The 18,894-nt window shown below is 39.4% G+C and overlaps 1 protein-coding gene across 1 annotated transcript in view; it reads left to right on the top strand.

Moving 5' to 3' along the window:
• The window catches only part of LOC114496437 (1-phosphatidylinositol 4,5-bisphosphate phosphodiesterase epsilon-1), a 223,979-nt gene that overhangs the window by 41,534 nt on the left and 163,551 nt on the right, over positions 1-18,894 (top strand). The window contains exon 3 of the mRNA XM_036027518.1: positions 3,613-3,901. Within this exon, the coding sequence (XP_035883411.1) occupies positions 3,613-3,901 (289 nt within the window). The remainder of the gene's footprint in view (positions 1-3,612; positions 3,902-18,894) is intronic.

Below are 18,894 nucleotides of genomic sequence, written 5' to 3' on the forward strand. Positions count from 1 at the left end.
AGAGCACACAGCCAAGAGACATATTGAAGGACCTCAGCACATGCTTATTATATGTATGTATAGCCATATCCGTAGCCCATCAAGGCAAGGGTCACAAATACATATGCTAATGGTGCCCAAATATTGGCCAGGTGTGGGAGTGGTGGGGATTGGTGCCAGCTGGAGAACTCATGCCCTGTCTAAGGTCTAGCCCTTCATACTACATGGGAATGCTCAGTGTTGCCAGATTATCCCATTTATCAGAAGATGCTGTAACTTCAGATGTGTATGTAAACTTCCCTGATTTTAAAACACCATGTGTCAAATGAAGCAGATCTTTTGAATAAATCAATAAATGTGGTCCATGGCCAGCCAATTTATGACCCCCAACATTAAGCACTTCTTGGCACTTCTCTGTTGTGTTACAACTATCTTGAAGGCCCAAGGTGGAAGGGCAGCCACAGAATAAGGCGGAGATAGAGCAGTGAGATGATCATAGAGGCAGGACTTCAAGAAAGATGGATAACTTCCTGTTTCAAAGAATCCACAGAGGTCAAGGAAATGAGAATAAGAAAAGGCCATTTGATTAGAGCAAATTACTTGGTACAACACTATATGCACAGTCTCTGTGTTCTTAAAAAAATTATGGTCAAATAACATGAGTATGAGTAGTGCTCAAACACTCAGTTAAGCAAAATAGATTTCTTCACTCTAAACCTTCTAATTGTCTTTAATATTCTAATATGCAGTATAAACCTTCAAAAGGTGAACTATTTACTAAGTTTTTTAAACTTACAGGATCAAGGAGTTTTTATTTTGTGTTGCCTCTCTAGATGTAATGATTTGTGGAAAACACTTTGAGAAAGCTGGATAAGGGACTGAATGAGACATTGGGAATCTCTGAAGGCATGCTGTGGAGACTGCAGTGTGTAACATAAGGAGTGAGGGCATTGGAGCCAATGGAGAAGCTTGGCAAGAAAGAAACTAGGTCTACTCATTAGTAACTAAGAACTGTAAGCATATTCATTTCAGTAAAGGAAAACCTTTTTGGTATCATTCCTCTGCTAAAAACAAACAAACCAAAAAAAAAAAAAGTGAAGTGTTCCCACTCATGATGAGTTAAACCTCTTGGTTTGACGTTCAAGACTCCTTTATCAGGCCAACTGACCTTTCTAATTTCTCGTCTGCTCTAAATGGCCCACTCTGCTCACTGTCCTTAAGATGCATACATTTCCATGCACCATTGCTTACCGTGTGAGTTTCCTCCCCCAGCTGCTCCAGGTAGAGTGCAGCCTGTTTTCCAAGGCACAACTCAAATCTGTTTTTCCTCTGGAGCCTTCTTTAGCCCTCAGACCTTGCAGTAGGTTCTCTTCCCTGAACTTCTAGAGCAATTTTCTTCTGAAGAACTTGTTTGAGACTTAGTGTGTCAGAGATTGCCTGTATGATAAGGAGCTGGGAGAAGAAAAGCATGTTCTGAGCTCTGTAGCTGTCTACCCCTCACAATACATCCAAATAAGGTTAGGATGATATTATCTAGCTGCACATAAGAGCAAGGGTATAAACCCCATCTCAGTGAGTTTTGTAGACTGCTCTGTTGTTACATAGGTATCTGGTGTTTCCTGAGGATAGAGGAGTCCATATTCTTCCTGAATGGTAATGGGCATCATTTCTAGATACTAGGCTGAGCACTTTACATTATTGTCTTCATGAATCCTACAACATCCCTAAGAAGGGGTATCTTCATTTTATAGAAGAGGAAGCTGTCTCTAAACATTCAGGTCAGCTTGCTCATGCTTATGCTCATGTGCAGCTCTCTAACTGGTCAAGGTAGAGCTAGGTGTACAGCCCCATATGCCTGATGCCAAAGCTGAGCTCTTTCTGTCTCAGGACACCATCTCCATGGCTATACTTGCCACCAGAAGTTTAATGACAGAGAATTAAGGTAAAAAAATTCACACTTTGCCTTCGAGTGACAAGTATATACTAGTAGAAAGGGGAAAGCAGAGGAGAAATCTAGTTTGGGTCAACCTAGTTTGAATAATCTGGGTATTTTAGGTCCATTCTAAAGACATTCTAAAGAGGACCCACATAGCTCTACAGGATTCCTCTTGAGTGTCTGTGGGCCCTAATTAAGATGATTTTTGGAGCATGAAGTATCATGGGGGCACATGCATGGACTGGAGGGCATAGGAGGATCTTCTCACCCCTGGCCACTCATTGAAGTCACAAGAGGGGGTGACTTTTATTTCCACCCTACTGTCAGCTCTTTTGCTAATCACTGGACTGTGAACTCTTTGAGAATAGAAGCTGCCATATTTACCCAGGCCTGACACATAACTGGTATATAAACACATAATGTTTATTTGTTGATTTGGTGTATGAATAACAAGACAACTACGGCAAGGTGCTCAAGGTGGCATGATAAAAAAAAAATCAACACAATATAGTCTACCTTTGCCCTGGCTGGGTAGCTTAGATGGTTAGAGTATTGTCCCAATATGGCAAGGTTGCAGGTTTGATCTCCAGACACATACAAGAATAAAACCAATGAATGTATAAATAAGTGGAACAACAGATCGATGTTCCTTTCTTTCTCTCTCTCTAAAATCAATAAATAAAAAATTAAAAAATATATAGTCTTTCTTTATTTCTCCATTAAAAAGCTACATTAACTCATCCCATGTTTCTTCCCTGTTTTTGTTTTATACAGTACCCAGAAGTCTCTGGCTTCCCAGAGGCCTCAACAAAGCCCAAAACCTTTCTTCAGTAATGTCAAACCTCATCATTTTCAGACCTCATCTATTAAATTACAATAGATTGTGAAATTCTGCAGTACAAGAGGTGTGTGTTACTCTTTGCCCATGCCCTACATCTTTTAATGCTGTTCCTTGCATAGAGAAGAATCTGTATAAATTCATATTGAATGATTGAAATGGATTGGGATTATGGTTGGGAACCTGTCATAATAGTTCAGTCTCCTTGAGATAATTCTTGGTAAATTCAATTTATAAAGGGAAGAGGAAATCAGGGTAATGACAGAGACAGAACAGAAACAATGGGCAGGATCCGTCAACTCATTGGATGTGAGAAGTGAGGAAGGACAAAAAGGAAAAGGATTAAAAGATTTTGATCCAAGCTGATGGATTGAAGCATTGTGACCAAGAGAGAAATACAGAATTTCTCCTTCCCCATGGCTCTCTCATTCTTGCTTCTGTTTGAACATGTAAGAAAGATTCCTCATGAATGTCAGGTTGAAGTATTTCTTGGAGGCAGACAGACCTGGGAAAGTCAAAAAAGGAAAGGTTTGGCATTGTCCCTCTGCAAAATAGCTTTGCTCTGCTGAGGAGAGAAGAAACTTGAGCTGAATATATTTTTGGTTGGTACAACTTGTAAGTGCTCTGTTTGATAGCAGGGTTGTTTGAATGGCCTATTTCATAACTACACATAGCTTTCCCAAATAAATGGTGTCTGTAGAATGTTCAGGTTAATACATGAGTCCAGTGCTCAAAAGTGTTTGTGCTTAGAGCGACTGAGCCTTCTTTCTTAATAAGTCATCTTGGCATTTTGTCAACAAGTTAATTTGCTTTTCTAAGAAACTAGATTAATACTTCCTGTACTTTGTGCTATTCACAGATCTACAATGCAGTGAGAAGGGGAGAAGAAACAGAAGATACAGTTGGATCTCTTCTCCATTTCTTCACAAAGCTCCCAGTCTCTGAGACAGCCCATGAAAGGATTAACATCGGTCCCTGCTTAAAGCAATGTGTCCCAGATACCGTATGTGAGTATCGGGCCACCCTCCAAAGGACTTCCATATCTCAGTACATCACCGGTTCTCTCCTAGAAGCAACCACATCTTTAGGAGCAAGAAGTGGCCTTCTCAATACTTTTGGAGGATCCACCGGACGAATGATGCTGAAAGGTATGACTAAAATTTCACTTTTAACTTTTCATCTTTGAGTGCAGAAAAGAATCTAATATTTATACATCTCCTGATGAAAAATTGAGTTCACTTTTCAGCAACTTTAAGTAAAGGTAGTTGCTTTAAGAGAATATAAAAGGGTAGTTCTTTGTCAAAATCCCTAAAGGTGTAAACATTCCAAAAAATAAGCATTAAGATTTTGATTTTTTTCAAAAGAAGTGAGTGATTAAAAAGCTGTCTTTAATTTTTTAAAATTATTCAGACAGGTGATTTCTCTTAGTGGTAGTCCATAACACATGTCAGTCACTATGGTAAGATGCCCATAAACAAGTGTGGTCACAGTGAAAACAGTGGTTGGGAACAGAATAAAATATACAGGCTGAACCAAAAGTAGGTTTACAACTGTGAGCACATGGAACAGTTTATTCTTGCATTGTTATTTATTAATTATTGTATTATTTTCCATATGAACAACTGTAACCCTACTTTCACCCCTCCCTGTAGTTCTCCTTCCTGCACAGAATCATTAGGTTCACGTTGACCAGAAAGGATAAAGGCCATTTCCAATGACTTTTATTTTAAAAGATGAGATAGTTAGGCATTCTCTTGACAAATGAAAGCCAATGGAAAATGGGGTCCCTCGGCATCAGAACTTCTCAGCTACTTCCCACGAGTAGCAGACAGGCAGGCCAGAAACGTCAGTGCACCAGATCCTTGGAGATTTGTGCACTACACAGCTGTCACAACCTGTTTGGCAGCGTCTCCTGGCAGGAGGCCGCCAACCAGACAGGGACTACATAGAGCACTGACTGAGGGCTGTCAAGAGCTCAGTCTGACATCCGACCATTTCTTTCCAGGAGAATAGCTCTTGTCCCTCCACAGAAAGCCCCAGGCCCCTGACTAGCAGGCCAGTGACCTTCCTCCTCGTTCCTTAGCCTCTCCCCACAACCACCCTACTCACACACACCCTGGGCAGTCTGAGAAGAGACATCCACTTCTCTGTGTACCATGTGGGTGCCACGTTGATTTGTTTTCTGGAGTCACTTCAACTTTTTGCATATTGGCTATAAATGATCATTGAACAAACAAAAGGTGTGGAATCACTAATTCATGGGACTAAAGGGAAAAAACTTGATTTCATATGGTTTTTATTTATTCAACATATGTTTTTTGAGCCCCTGCCAGGTGTTTGGTGCTAGGTTCTGGGTAGGGAACAAAACATAGTTGCAGCTCTCATAGAGCTTATCATCCCTGCATGGTAAGCAGTTTCTCCATGCACAGGATTCAAGATTTCTCTACTCTGATGTGGCTCCCGGTAACCACCAAGGCTATGTTTTTCATCAGTACTCTTCTTAGGAGGTTGGCCTGGGATTGGCATGTGGAGGTGGCATTGCTCCAATGCTTGTGACTCCATGTGGGGACCTCATCCTGTGAGTTAATCAACTGTATTTATGAGATACCATTCAGTGCCCAGCAATGTATAGGTTTTATAGGAGATCCTAATGAAATGCAAGTCAATTTACTTGCCTTGAAGTTGTTTATGATCGTAATGAAGAGGCCAGATTTGCATGCATCAGGTATTCAGAGAATAATATGAGACTGTGGAGAGTCAAGTGCCAAATAATGTGGAAGTGGCTGTAAGTGTTCAAAGAGTTTGGAGAGGCAGTTAATATCTAATGTAACAAATGGTTTGGCCTGAAATGTGAGGCCTCAAACAAACAAACAAAAGTCAATAAAAGTTACTTTCTTTCTTCTCCATTAATTGCAAAGGAGCACATCTCCAAGACCAAGACAGGCTGCCTGCAGTCTTACACAGACCTTTGGGTACAAAAAAAAGGAGGTTGCTGGTTAGTGTGTCTGTTGCCCTGGTAGTAACTTGATCTCAGTTGCTATTTGCACTTCCCTGTTCAAATCAGAACTTTATGGATGAACACTCCCAGTTCTGGGACTCATTGGACCCTCAGCTAATGTGTTATCTCTAAATTGGTATTTTATGCAAGGGTTGGTAGTTTCTTTAACTTTCTGTGTTGTAGCTCAATAATGGTATCCATCTGTAAGTAGCTTCTGCTAATAATACAATTAGCTGGTTGGCTTCTGCTCCAGGCTTACTTCTGAAGCTCTGGCTCATTCTCTTGGAAACCCTTTTTAACTGCAGTGCAATCACCACAGGGTTTTCAAAATCTATTATGTGCCATAGTGAAACATGTGTTTCTTCAACATAGAGTGGAAGAAAATGTATCAAAAATTATAAGGATGGTTGAAGTCATGGAGTGTTTATAGAATCTGTAGGTTTAGCATATTGCCTAGTTGGGTCTTGAACTATGTTGGCCATGGACTCTGGCAGGGGGTCTGGACAACATACTGGCTGCTGTGACTTGGTTGTGTACTTCTTTTATTGTTCACTGTGTGTCCTGTGGAATTCATTTGGCCAGCAGCTTTCAGCTGTGTAGTGCTAAAGACAATCTATGGGAAGTATATAACACTCACTCAGTCCCCAGTTTATAAATGGCTTATATCCCAGCAGTTCAGTTCTCAGGAGTGGTGTGGAACTTAGAATACTTTCCTAGGGAACATTATTAAGTGTTCCCTAGGAAAGGAAACACTTTAAAAGCCTCTTTAATGTGTAACAGTTGAAATCTGAACAAATGAGAAGTCTTCCTATGGAATAAAAAGAAAAACACCATTTTTAGAATACTGAGAATCAGCCTCCAAGAAAAAAGCAATACAAGTGAGAGAAAAGACATTTCTTGTTGAAGGGGAATAATTTTAACTAAGATGAGTAGAAAGTTAAATGTAAACTTTTTTATGGAGATTTTGACAAGAACTTTGGGCTATTTCAGAGATTTTAGATGTTGGCATCTGTAGTTCTTTTGTTACGGTTAATTATAGATACTCAGACCCCTATAAAAGAATCAGAAAATTATCCCAATAACTTTCTTCCCTCCCCCTCCCCTCCCTCTCCCCTCCCCTCCTCCTCCTCCTCTTCCTCCTTATAAATGGAATGAAGAAGGGAAGGTGGGGGCTGGGTAGGGCTTAAAATTTCTTTCCCAGAGGGAAAGGGTAAAGAAGGTGAAAAAGAATGACCTCTTCCATGAGAGAGATCATGTTTCAAGTAAATTACATGGATTTGGAAATGTAGGGAAAAATGAGGGGAAAAGACAAATACTGGATGATTCCATTTATATAAGGTACTCAGAATATTCAAAATCATAGACACAAAATAAAAAGGTGGTTGCCATGGGTTGGTGAGGGAGAGGGAATGGGGAGTTAGTGTTTAATTGTTTAATGAGTATAGAGTGTCCGTTTTCAAGATGAAAAGAGTTTTGGAGATGGATGGTATTGTGGGTTGCACAACAATATGAATGTGCCTAATATAACTGAACTGTACACTTAAATGGCTAGGATGTTAAATGTTGTGTTATATGTATTTTAGCACAAAAAAATAATCAAATCACTTGAAAAGGAGGAAGAACATGTTATGTAGGTATTTGATCCTTGGTCTATTAAGATGTTAGAACCAAGGCTGGCTGCTGCTAGTGCTGGGCCTGGGGCAACTTCCCTAATTTGGTGAAGGAAATCGACATGCAAGTCTAGGAAGCACAAAGAGTCCCAAAGTAGATAAACCCAAAGAGGCTCACACCAAGACACATCATAATTAAAAAGCCAAAGGTTAAAGACAAAGAGAGAATCTTAAAAGCAGCAAGAGAAAAGCAGTTAGTTACCCCTAAGAAAACCCCCATAAGATTGTCAGCTGATTTATCAAATGAAACTTTGCAGGCCAGAAGAGATCAGCAAGAAATATTAAAAGTGATGAAAAGCAAGGATTTACAACTGAGATTACTCTACCAAGCAAAGCTATCATTTAGAATTAAAGGACAGATAAACAGTTTCCCAGACAAGAAAAAACTAAAGGATTTCATCACCACCAAACCAGTAGTATATGAAACGTTAAAGGGTTGTCTTTAAGAAGAAGAAAATAAAAAGTATGAATGATAAAATAGTAATATGTGTGTGTGTGTGTGTGTGTGTGTGTGTGTGTATCAGTAATTGAATCTAAAAACCAAAATAACCAAGCAGACCAGAAACAGAATCATAGAATGTTTTGATGGTAGGGGAGTTGGTGGAAAGACTATAAAATGTAAAAGGATTAAGAAGTACAAATAGATAGTTACAATGGAGATGTAAAGTACAACATGGGAAATAGAGTAGCCAAAGAACATACATGCATGACCCATGGACAAGAACAGTGGTGTGGGGATTGCCTGAGGGAGTCGGGGGTAGTGTTAGATGGAGGAGAGAAAAGGGGGAAAAATTGGGACAACTGTAATAGCATAATCAATAAAATATAATTTAAAATATAAAAAATAAAGAAGACATTAATTAGAACTGAGGTGCAAAAGAAATACTAACACAGACAGCTTTTCATATGACCTCCAGGTGGCTCAAGTCAACTTGTCTTCTGGAAGTGGTTATGATTACCAAGTGAGGATTAGAGCAGGCTGCAATAGGTGAAAACAGGAGAAGGAAATGTCCAACCAGTTGTTCATTATTCACAAGGCATTCACAAGTCAGGAGTAGGTAACTCAAGAATTGATTGGCCAGAGTTCTCCAGCCATGCAGCTTGACTGGATTCTGCTAACTCTTTAACATCTCCATGAGCTTATACACCTCCATTGTTACCGGTGGCTCTGGAAAAACAGCCCAACAATCAATACCCAGCATTCCCAGTTTTATGCTTTCAGGACCACCAAGGATGGTTTGTCTACTCAGTTCAAAGTTTGCCAAATAATGAGAAACATTTCCTGATACAGAACATTGATCAGCAAGGGTGTGTCTTTGATTACCAGGGTGTGCTTTCTCAAAGTGGAAATGGAGAGTTTCTTACACCATTCTGGCAGGTACTTCCACTAGTTTAATATAATTAAGGCCTTTCTATTTCCTGTCCAGGTTCCTTTCTCCCCATTAACCAATGTTAGACTCTCAGGACTGACTCTGTATAGCAGTGGCACTCAAGAGAATTATTGGTTTCATTAGTCAGGAAGAGTTTTCTAAATCTACCATTTTTTAAAACTAATTTTTTTCTTTATCGGTTTTTTTTACTGTTGTTCAAATACAATTGTCTCCATTTTCCCACCACCACCTTCCCCTTCCCCACCCACCCCCACCTCCCATCCTCCAGCCTTCCCCACCTTGGTTTTGTCCATGGGTCCTTTATACATATTCCTTGAGAACCCTTGCCCTTCTTTCCCCCATTATCTCCTTCCTCCCTCCCCTCTGGTTACTGTCAGTTTGTTCTCAATTTCAATGTCTCTGGTCATATTTTGCTTGCTTGTTTTGTTGATTAGGTTCCACTCATAGGTGGGATCATATGGTATTTGTCTTTCACTGCCTGGCTTACTTCACTTAGCATAATGCTCTCCAGTTCCATCCATGCTATCTTCAATGATAGGAGCTCCTTTCTTTCTTTCTGCCGTATAGTATTCTATTGTATAAATGTACCACAGTTTTTTGATCCATTTATTTACTGATGGGCACCTAGGTTGCTTCCAGCACTTGGCTATTGTAAATTGTGCTGCTATGAACATTGGGGTGTGTAGGTTCTTTTGAACTGGTGTTTTAGTATTCTTAGAGTATAATCCCAGCAGTGGAATTGCCAGGTCAAAAGGCCGTTCCATTTTAGTTTTCTGAGGAAATTCCATACTGCTTTCCACAGTGGCTGCACCAGTCTGCATTCCCACCAACAGTGCACTAGGGTTCCCTTTTCTCTACAACCTCACCAGCACTTATTGTTTGTTGATTTGTTTATGATGGCCATTCTGACCAGTGTGAAGCGGTATCTCATTGTGGTTTTAATTTGCATCTCTCTGATGGCTAGTGATGCTGAGCATCTTTTCATGTGTCTCTGGGCCCTCTGTATGTCCTCCATGGAGAAGTGTCTGTTCAGGTCCTTTGCCTATTTTTTAATTGGATTGTTTGTTTTCCTGGAGTGGAGTCGTGTAAGTTCTTTATATATTTTGGAAATCAAACCCTTGTCAGAGATATCATTGGCAAATATGTTTTCCCATACAGTTGGTTCCCTTTTCATTTTGCTGATGTTTTCCTTAGCCATGCAGAAGCTTTTTATTTTGATGAAGTCCCATTTGTTTATTCTTTCTTTTATGTTCCTTGCTCTGTTTTTTCCAATGTACTTCCTACTGAAAATTACAAAAGCAAGATAGATTAACAAGAGAGAGAAAAGAGTGAGGTAATTGTTAGTAAAATCACTATAATAGCAAAATTAGAAAAATTATTGTTGATAAAGATTTTCAATATAAGGTAGCTGTTTTCAAATGTTTGTATTGTACCAGACAATGTAATAATTTTAGTACATTAAACTCAATTTTTCCTTCTCAAATTGTTACTAAGTGGGTTAAGTTAAAGGAATAAATATTTGTGGATAACTAGTACAGTTTATTTACCTATATTTAAATTATGCAGTAGAAAATTTCATTGTTTATTTTTAACTAGTTTGCGTGCATATATGTATAAGTATAGAAGAGCTACATTAACGTTGTGGGTCGTATATAGACTATAAATAGAGAACATGAAAACAAACAGTATTCTACATATTTAATATTCTTATTTGAAACTAGGGAATATTTTGTTTCTTATAGGAAGATCTAAACATTTTTCAATTTATTTCCTTTTACTACAATAAATGTATTTTAATTTGTGCCTTTTTCTTTATTTTTCTGAAAAAAATTTTAATTGCTTTTTTTCTGGTACCATTTAACCCCATTCCTCACCCCCTTAATCACCACACTGTTATCCATGTCTATGAGTCCTTTTTCTTTTTTGCTTGATCCCTCCACCCCATAACTGCACCCCACCCCCAGAGCTGTCAGGCTCCTCTCTATCTTTGAGTCTGTTTTTATTTTGCTTGTTAGTTCAGTTTATTCATTAGACTCCACATATGAGTGAAATATGGCAGTTGTCTTTCTCTGACTGACTTATTTCATTGAGCATAATGTTCTCCAGGTCCATTCATGCTGTTGCAAAGGGTAAAATTTTCTCCTTTTTTTATGGCCAAGTAGTTATCCACTTTGTATATGTACCATAGTTTTTCTAAAGTTAATATCTGTAAATATAAAAACAGTAGGTTGTAATAGGAATATACATGCACATTTGAACTATGTGATTGTACCTCATAAATAATTTAGTTTATAAAGGCTGTCTTAGTTGAATTCCTCATAATCAAAAGAATTACTCTTTACATGCCCACAAGGCAGGGGAAAGCACATGCATCGTTCTAATTCCAAGGTGTAAGTTTATTTAAAGAAATCCTCTGACTTGTGAGTTTTGTGACTTGAAAATATTTTCTTAATGGTTAAAAGTATGTGTTAATATAATTTGTGGTATGTTTCTATACCAGTTAATCAACTAAAAAGTATTCATTTACTGCCCACTATGGCCTTGTGCTATGTCACCTCTTAGAAGAATGGAAAATATCACATCTGGAAGTCTTCAACTTGTAAAATAATATTTCTCACCCCAGAGAAAATGTAATATTGGGTTTCACATCTGCTGGGGTAGCCCTTACTATCTCCAAGAGATTCATAAACTACTGGGCTATTCAGTTGATGGTGGAGACTGTAGCTCATCGGCCAGGAAGTTTCATGGGTACAGGACAAAAGCCCCCTGCCCTGGGACTACAGGTGGTCAGGTGTAGTCCACAAATGTGATTCCATGCCCCGGTGTGACTGAGGAGTGTGACTCTATACCCATGCTTATAACCAGGAGAGCATCTCTAAAACACTAGTGAAGAGCAAAGTCACCTACCTCAAATAGAACTGGGGGCATGATGCTTATGTCAAAACAATTATATGTATATTTGTGGGGGCAGGGGGGTGGTCAGGCAGAGGAATTACATATATTTTTTAATTTTTTCAAGATAACATCCTCATTTCTATTATTTCTGAAATTTAAACTCTACTCTAATTTAAAAATTAGACAACATGGGAGGCTTACACTTGGATGGAATTACAGCAATATTTGTTCACATATTTTTAGTTCTTGATGAGTGCCAGGTATTGCTGAGTGCTTTGCATGTGTGATTTCACTGAAAATCATTCAATGGTCCAATAAGGGAGATGCTGTTTACTAATGAGGAAGCTGAGGCTCAGAGACATGGAACTCGCTCAAGGATACATAGGTAGTCAGTGATAGGGTCAGTACTCGAAGCCAAGAGTCTATTGAGTGCTTACTCAGCATATAGAAGGCGATATACAAACCCCTTTATCCACATGAATTTATTTAGTCCTTATCGTGGATTGACTTTTGTCCCCTGAAAGAGATATGTTGCAAGTCCTAACCCCTAGTACCTATAAATGTGACCATATTTGGAAATAAGATCTTTGCAGATGTTATCAAGTTATGATGAAATCATTTTCAGTTGGAGTGTGTCCTAAACCCAGTCACTGGTTTTCCTTATTAGAAGAGAAGAAGAAAAGAAGAAAAGACATAAAGACAGAGCCATGTTTCAGTGCACACCATGTGGTAGTGGAGGTGGAGACTGGGGTGTTGGAGCTACAAGTCAAGGAATGTCAAGGACTACTAGGAAGAGTCAAGGAAAGATTCTAACTGAGTCTCAGAGGGAACATGGCTCTGCCAATACCTTGATAGTCAATTTCTAGCCTCTAGAATTGTGAGAAAATAAAGTTTATTGTTTTACAGCATCCCAGTAGTGGTAATTTGTTACTGTAGCACTAGGAAACTAAGACAGTCCCTTTACAATCCTATGAGAAATTATTAGCATGAAGAAACTGAAGCTTAGAGAGGTTAAGTGACTGGCCCAAGGTCACACAACTATTATGGGCAGCCAACTCAGACGACCAAGCTTCTCCAAGGCTTGTGACCACAGTTGTGATGGGGATGTGTTTGCAGTTCTCCAATGGCACTGCCTATTTCTGCCTTGTTTTGGTTGTTTTTGGGAGTTTGTATTCCCGAGGTCAAATTGCTCATCCTCTTTTCTCACACACATTTTGCCTGGCACAGGATGAGGCACATAAGAGGAAGCCCATTAACCTTGGTGGAATCAAGTGGCAGGTGTGTTCACAAAATCAGGAACATGTAAGCCTTGTTCTTTGCTAACACTTAATTGAATAAGATAATTGTAGAGTCAAAGAAATAAAATGCTAATTTACACTGTAGATTGTACTCACATATGAAACTCAAACAAAATAAAAATGTAAATACATTCAGGAAGTTTCCAAGCTGGCACAGATGCCAATTTTCAGTGTCTCAAAAACTGTTGTCAGCACCAGAGCCCTGGAATGGTTGCAGGGTTGTCTCTGGGGCCTTCCTTCTTCCTGTCTGAACTTCTCTCCCCTGTTTCCCAGGCACCTGCTGCCTCTGGGGATCCATGGCCCCCCTAACTGCACCAGCCCATCCACTCCTCCCTCTCAGTGTCCCATGGAAACGGTCTGTTCTCTATACAGTGAATCCCAGCTGGGCTTTGTGAAAAACAGTGATCTGGTGGGTTAAAATAGAGATCTGGAGTGTTGACTGATAAGGGAAACTCCCCCAGGAGGGCTGGGGATGGATGGAGGAGCTCGTGGTAACTGGCAGAGGAATGGGGCACCCAGGTGCAAAGGCATGAGACAGGAGAAGATACGATGTGTTCCAGGGATGGCTGGTCTGTATGTTCTGGCCAAAGCTTGTGGAGAACAGAGTAAGTAGGGAGGCATGGGGCAAGGAGGGAAAATAGGTCTTCAGTATTTCATGGTAAAGAGCTCGGATTTTCCTTTGTAAGTAATGAGAGACTCTGAAGGATTGTAAGGAAGGGTGTGATTTGATCAGATTGGGTTTGTAGAAAGATCCCTCTGGCTGTAGCATTGGGGGAGGCTCCTCAGAGTGTCATCCTTAACCCACCTGTGTCAGAATTAAACCAGCATGAGTGTTCAATGTATAACTTTCTGGGTTTCACCCCCAAACCCACTGAATTAGAATCTCTGATACTTCAGGTGAGTATGGTTGGTGTGGAGAGTGGATGGGGCTAAAAGGCAGTGAGAACTAGAGACATTTAGGGGACTGTTGCTAAGGCAGTGTTCCTGGTAGGGTGTTGCTGGCACATTTATTAATTGGTAAAAATTACAAAAAAGGTTCTCCTTCCCACTCTGCAAGGTGATGCAGCCTCATCCACACACATCATTAAGTGCACAGTACATGGGCTATATTTCAGACCTGTCCTCTACTCCAGTGAGCACCTTTGTGCAACGGCAAAATGTTCACTGTACCAAAAAGTCTAAGCCCCTGGGAAGCAGCAGAGAGGTGTATGTAAAAGGCAGAATTGACAGAATGTAGAGACTGAATGGGATATAAGGAACTATGTCTAATAATATGACTTTTAATTTTATCTTTTAAAAATCATTTCAGATCCTTTTAATTTGTTGCTAATCAGGGGTATCCAACCTGTAGCTCAGGATGGCTAGGGATGTGTCCCAATACAAAATCGTAAATTTACTTAAAACATTATGAAATTTTGGGGGGGATTACATGTTGCAATGTATTTAATGTGTGGTCCAAGACAACTCTTCTTCTTCCAGTGTGTCCCAGAGATGCCAAAAGGTTAGACACCCCTGGTTGTTAATGGTTAAATATTATCGATGGGATTCTTGGATCATATACCCATCCCCATTCCCCACCATCACTTCAAGAAATCTGGAAGTTAAGGGTTTGCTAAGTCCTAATTATTGAACCCCAGACAGGTACTTGGGTTTCCCACATTTGAGCTGGTCATAAAAATGTCAAGTTCTAGTTACAGAAACTTGGAATGGGCCATATTGCAGAAATCTATTTGCAAGTTAGTTATCTGAAACTCTATACTCAAAGAAACAACAGTGTTATATTCCAGGGCTTGTCCCCAAAAGCTTGCTTAACACTTGTCAAAGGGGACTCCTAAATATTTTAAATTAAAAAAGATAATTTTCGATGTAAGTAAGTAAATGTTCCAAAAAAGAAACTGGAATATGAAATCATATTTATCCTCAAAGAAGCAGGTTTAATTCAAGAAGGATAAAGAGTAGATGGGATAACCCTGGGGGAATCAAGAAATATATAAATAAAAGGGTAAAGACAGAAGTTTAAGAATTGTATTTAAAGCTGAAACAGTTACCAACAGAAAAACAAAACTAAAAATATATAACTTGCAGTAATTGGTGGAATGGGCCAAATTCCTCAAAGTAACAATATATTCTTCTTTAAAGGGAAAGGGATATATAAAGAAATAGGCATGTAAGGCTTTTTAGAGTAAGGAGATAAATGCCAAAGAATAGACACAGAAACATACAAAAATGGTTACCTCCAAAAGAGACCTTTTACTTGTCTCCTACCCATCTAGACTGTTTGAATGTTAATTTCCATGTGCACATATTACATTTGCAATGTTTTAAAAGAGACATTTGGAGCTCATGTGAAAACTCATGGATTCAAAGCCCTCATTTCCAGTACTCTTGCTGTTAGTGCCATACTGAAGACCACATGGGCCTCACAGTCAAATGAAAAGGGAGATAGGTAGGGGAGGACCAAAGCTTTGTTGAAGTAAGGTAGGAAAAGAGGCTCAGAATGAATGACAAATGTTATTTTGGGTTCTCTTTGTCTTGTGAGGACTGCTAGTCTCTGAGTAGCTTCATGATTAAAATAAATTTAGCCCTGGCTGGCATAGCTCAGTGGATTGAGCGCGGGCTGGGAACCAAAGTGTCCCAGGTTCGATTCCCAGCCAGGGTACATTCCTGGGTTGCAGGCCAGAACCCCCAGCAACCACACATTGGTGTTTCTCCCCCCCCCTCTCTCTCTCTATCTCCCTCCCTTCCTTCTCTAAAAATAAATAAATAAAATCTTTTTTAAAAAATAAATAAATAAATAAAAATAAATTTAGCGTATCATTCTGCCTTGGGTGTGTGTCTTGACTTCAATGCTGTGTCATCTTGCATAGGTGACTTTACTTTTTTGGGCTTCAGAGTCTGCATCTGTAAACTGGGAATAAGGGCAACAACTTCACAGAGTCATTTTGAGGATTATATGAAATAACATATATAAAGAACTTAGCACAAGATCTAACACCTAAAACATGTTTAATAAATGTTATGATGAAGGTGATGCTGAGGAAGCTGGTGGTGGTAATTGTGATTGCTGACACTTTTTATTAGCACCTTGACATGCCACCCCTCCATTGCTCTTAATTCAGATGCTGTGCTCTTAGCTCAGTGATAGATGCACACAAAAAGGAGAAATATCCTCTGGGTTTCTCTGGCTGTAGACCCAGAGCAGTAGCATCTTATGGGACACTTGAAAGGCTGGAGGCCACCCCTATGTAAATCCTTTAGTTAGGTTTTCCTCAGGACCCATGCATCAGGCCATTTACTCATTCATTTATTCACTTAACAAGTGTTTGTTGAGCATCTACTGTATACCAAGCACTGTGCTAGGTCCTGAGGAAAAAGCGGTGAATAAGATAGTCTTAACTTTCAAGGAATTTACCTACTAGTGGAGGAAATAGACAGATACACATGCAATTTTAGGATGGTATAAATGTTATACTTGAAATAAGCAGAGGATGTAGGGGCTAAGAAGGAGATCCTCGTACCATCTTGGGTGAAGTCTGAGGTTTCTAAAACCATTTAAGAGCCTGGAGAAATGTGAACACCTATTTAACTAAGGACAATGAGCCCTCAACTTTTGTTGTTTCTACTTCATTCTCTGCTGATATTGTCTTTCTTCCCTCCAGAGTACAAAAGGTGCTAAGTGTTTATTTCCAGGATTGAGAGCCATGTTTAAAAGTCTATAATTGGTACAAAATTTAGGGTTCAAGCTAAAATTTGTACATTTTTATGAAGATCCATCACTCATTACAGTAAAACTAAATGAGATTTTTTTCACTACATGAAACTAATCCCCTTGAGTGTTTCTAAATTGTTTATTCTTTTAAAGAACAAAAACTCTTTTAAATGAGCTATGAAAATTCTTGTCCATGGGAACATTTATAGAACATAATAGTACATGCTTATAATTTATTTATAATAACATGTGAGTCAGTAGCAAATATTTAAGAGGAAGAAAAGAGACCTCAAGATGGTGTGACTCATTTTTTAAACTTCTGTTGAAATTGAGTTTTAATACTAAGAAATCATTAAGGAATTAGTGGTACAGTTAAAGGAAATTTTAAGAGTGTTTTGTTTTTAATGGACTGAATTTCTAACAGAAGATACTTAATCATCTTCAGGAAAGTTTAAAATGTTTTGCCAACTGGCAATACATAAATTTGGTATTTTGAATCTTTTAGCTCTGTATTTTATTGTGGTGACAAACTGTTTTTTAAATGTTTTCTATATTATTAATCCCACAAATGATTCTACTAAGACCTGAACAGATGTGTGACCCCTCTGAGGTTTTCCCTGTGAATTTCAGTCACCAGAAACACCGTTGGTAGCACTCGTGAGTATGTTGCCCCATTTGTACCCAGAATCACATTTTTACATTAATAAGCAGACTCATCAAAAATCCATTTGAAACATATATTGTTGTGGATGATTTGGGAACACAGAGAGGAACTGAGAATGCAAAACATTTCAGAGAACCCTGGCAACTCACAAGGTTTAGGGTTATAGGTTACAGGGTCTAGAACCAAATCTTTAACTGGGGTTGTTGATCAGCTAGTAGGGGCAAAACCAGCACTTCATCCCAAGCCTGTTCAATTCCCAAATCCAAGTCCTTGAGTGCTAGGAAACACTCCAGCATTACCACGTACTCAAGTCTCAGCCTTTGTGTGCATGTGTGTATGCTTACACAGATGTGTGTGCATACATGTATAAGTACAACATGGAACCCCCAATTTAAATGCAGGTCCATCTGTCTACAAAAGTGATCATTTTCCTCTATACCTGCTGCCTCCTTGACCTCTGAGGACTTCAAGGGTATCCCAAGCATTCTTTAATATGGGCATTTATGAGGGTAAATGGAGGGGTCTTCCCATCTACAACTGAATCATCATATACAGAAGCAACCAAGTGGGAGAAGGGACTCCTCTTAACTAATGGACTAAGCAGATGTACTCCTCTCTACAAAAAATAAAAGCCTTTCAGCACCTGGCACCATTTAGAAAATATTTGTTGTGTGAACGAATGCATAAATGAACACACGTACACAACTCCAGGCTACTACACAATTACCTGTACTAAAATCAGGAAGGGACATTTCAAGTCATTGGACTTGATCTGTGAGCATCACCAACATCAAAAATTAATGTACCAGAAGTGACTGGTTTTCAAACATCAGTTACAAAAATGATTTGGGCTCACCCCAGCCCTGCCCAGTGTGTGACTGAAGGGAGATGGCATGAGACAGACCATCTAAGAGCCCTATGAAGCACATTTAAACCTTTGATCTTCATTGCCCTCTGAGCATGAAAGTCCTGCCCCATTGGGAGGTACTAACTGGCCACAGTGAGGCGGACAGCCATGGAATGATTTCTTTCTGGTCTGTTTCTGTTGTTGCCCAATGTGCCCACATACCCATGATCCATTTGGCAAGTGGTCCTGAGAGCCTTATCTCTGCAGAATGGCCCCACACTGTTGTTGAGAAAAGAGAAAAGGAAAAAATTGTGGGAGGTGGCCTCAATCTCTGCATTAGCCCTGCTTTGGAGGGTCTGGAGTCTCTTTTCTGAGCAAAGAGGTGAGGGCATCTCCACTCTCCAGCCCTCAAGCCAGGAGAGGAGTCCCCATTTCCTCTATATCTTTGGGGAAGGCCCTCTTCCCTATGGTTGTCACATTCCAGCACACCAAGAAGAGGCTGTTGGTGGTAGAAATTCATTTATTTTACAAATATTTGTTAAATACCTACATTGCTAGAAACCAAATAGACATCTGAATAGACATTGTTCCTACCTACGTGGAGGTTAAAGACCACTAGGAAATCAGTTAGTTACAAAAACAAATGACTAATTGTAACCATGATACGTG

This window comes from Phyllostomus discolor, chromosome 5 (genome assembly GCF_004126475.2).
Source record: "Phyllostomus discolor isolate MPI-MPIP mPhyDis1 chromosome 5, mPhyDis1.pri.v3, whole genome shotgun sequence".
Classification (NCBI taxonomy): domain Eukaryota; kingdom Metazoa; phylum Chordata; class Mammalia; order Chiroptera; family Phyllostomidae; genus Phyllostomus; species Phyllostomus discolor.